Raw genomic sequence first — 1,122 nt, 5'->3', positions numbered from 1 at the left:
AGTACAGCGAAGCAACTTCCAATCAACGTTTATCGATGATATAGCGTACAATCATCTTGTACTTAGTCCATGTACGTAAAAGTACGAGGAAAAAAATGCTGACTCACATGTCAATGTGGTGGTATTATACTGTACGTTTGAGATCCGATGTTGTCAAATCGGTCAATATCAAGCGTAGGTATATCCACGTGGTGAAAATGAAATGCTTCGGGAACTTTGAACAGGTTCACTTCGACGGTTTGATATATATTCAGGCTAATCAACATTTTTTCCCTATCGATATCCTGAGCCGGAGGCAGATGAGGTCTCCGACGCCGTTTCCACTCCACTGAGCGCCATCTCCCAGACGGATTTCTCCTTGGCTTCCATCAGGCAGTTCAAACAGAATCGGAGCGTGCATTGCTTCACTGCTCCAGTGCTCGACACGTCCACAGTCATCTTCTTGACAACGCTGCACTTGGCACACATTGCACGACGACAGATCTGGCATGAAGCACTGGTGGAGGTGAGCGCAAACATACTGAAGCTCTTGTAGCACGTCTCGCAGCGCTTGGGCTTCGTCTGCACCGCCTCGCGACGCGAGTCTCGTTGTTGCTGACCTTTCTCCTTCATAAACCACGTGAGCTTCTTGACGTACGCATAGTCGACAACACGAGAGGCGCTGATGATGGCGTCAGCCCCGACTGCAGCAGCTACGCGGTCTGGGATCTTGCCTCCCGGGTTACTGTAGTTTCGAGCGTATTTCTCGACTTTGCCGGGTCCTTTCTGTCGATCAATGAAGCACAAACTCAACTTAGCACGGATGATACCGAGATCCGTGAGCTCCGGGACACCAGGCAGCGAGATGGAGTGCATGAGGTAGTAGCCGATCTTTTCGCCCTTGGAGTCACGGGTAAGTCCCGTCGCCTCCATGATGAGGTAGTCGCGTTGCTGCATAATACTCGACAGCACAGCAGGTCGCTCTTTAGCGAACCATTTGATGCCCAGGAACTGGAAAGGATCATCTTGTGTTGGCTTACGAATGGTGGCCAGAATTCTGGCATCGTCAAGACGATCGTTGATGTGTGAACTGCGCCACTTCCAGGCTTCATCCGTGGACGCGAACGTCCCGAACATACAGTC

The 1,122-nt window shown here is 50.8% G+C and overlaps 1 protein-coding gene across 1 annotated transcript; it reads right to left on the bottom strand.

Moving 5' to 3' along the window:
- Positions 1–273: 273 nt before the first annotated feature.
- On the bottom strand, positions 274–1,116 carry PPTG_08705 (hypothetical protein; the record flags this gene model as incomplete). The annotated part of the gene is made up of 1 exon (XM_008903420.1): positions 274–1,116. The coding sequence occupies one exon, from the start codon at positions 1,114–1,116 to the stop codon at positions 274–276; it is 843 nt and encodes a 280-aa protein (XP_008901668.1).
- Between the last annotated feature and the right edge of the window lie 6 nt (positions 1,117–1,122).

Source organism: Phytophthora parasitica (assembly GCF_000247585.1).
Source record: "Phytophthora parasitica INRA-310 unplaced genomic scaffold supercont2.16, whole genome shotgun sequence".
In the NCBI taxonomy this organism is placed as follows: domain Eukaryota; phylum Oomycota; class Peronosporomycetes; order Peronosporales; family Peronosporaceae; genus Phytophthora; species Phytophthora nicotianae.
The sequence above is the reverse complement of the archived record's forward strand: the minus strand, read 5'-3'. Positions and strand labels throughout refer to the sequence as shown.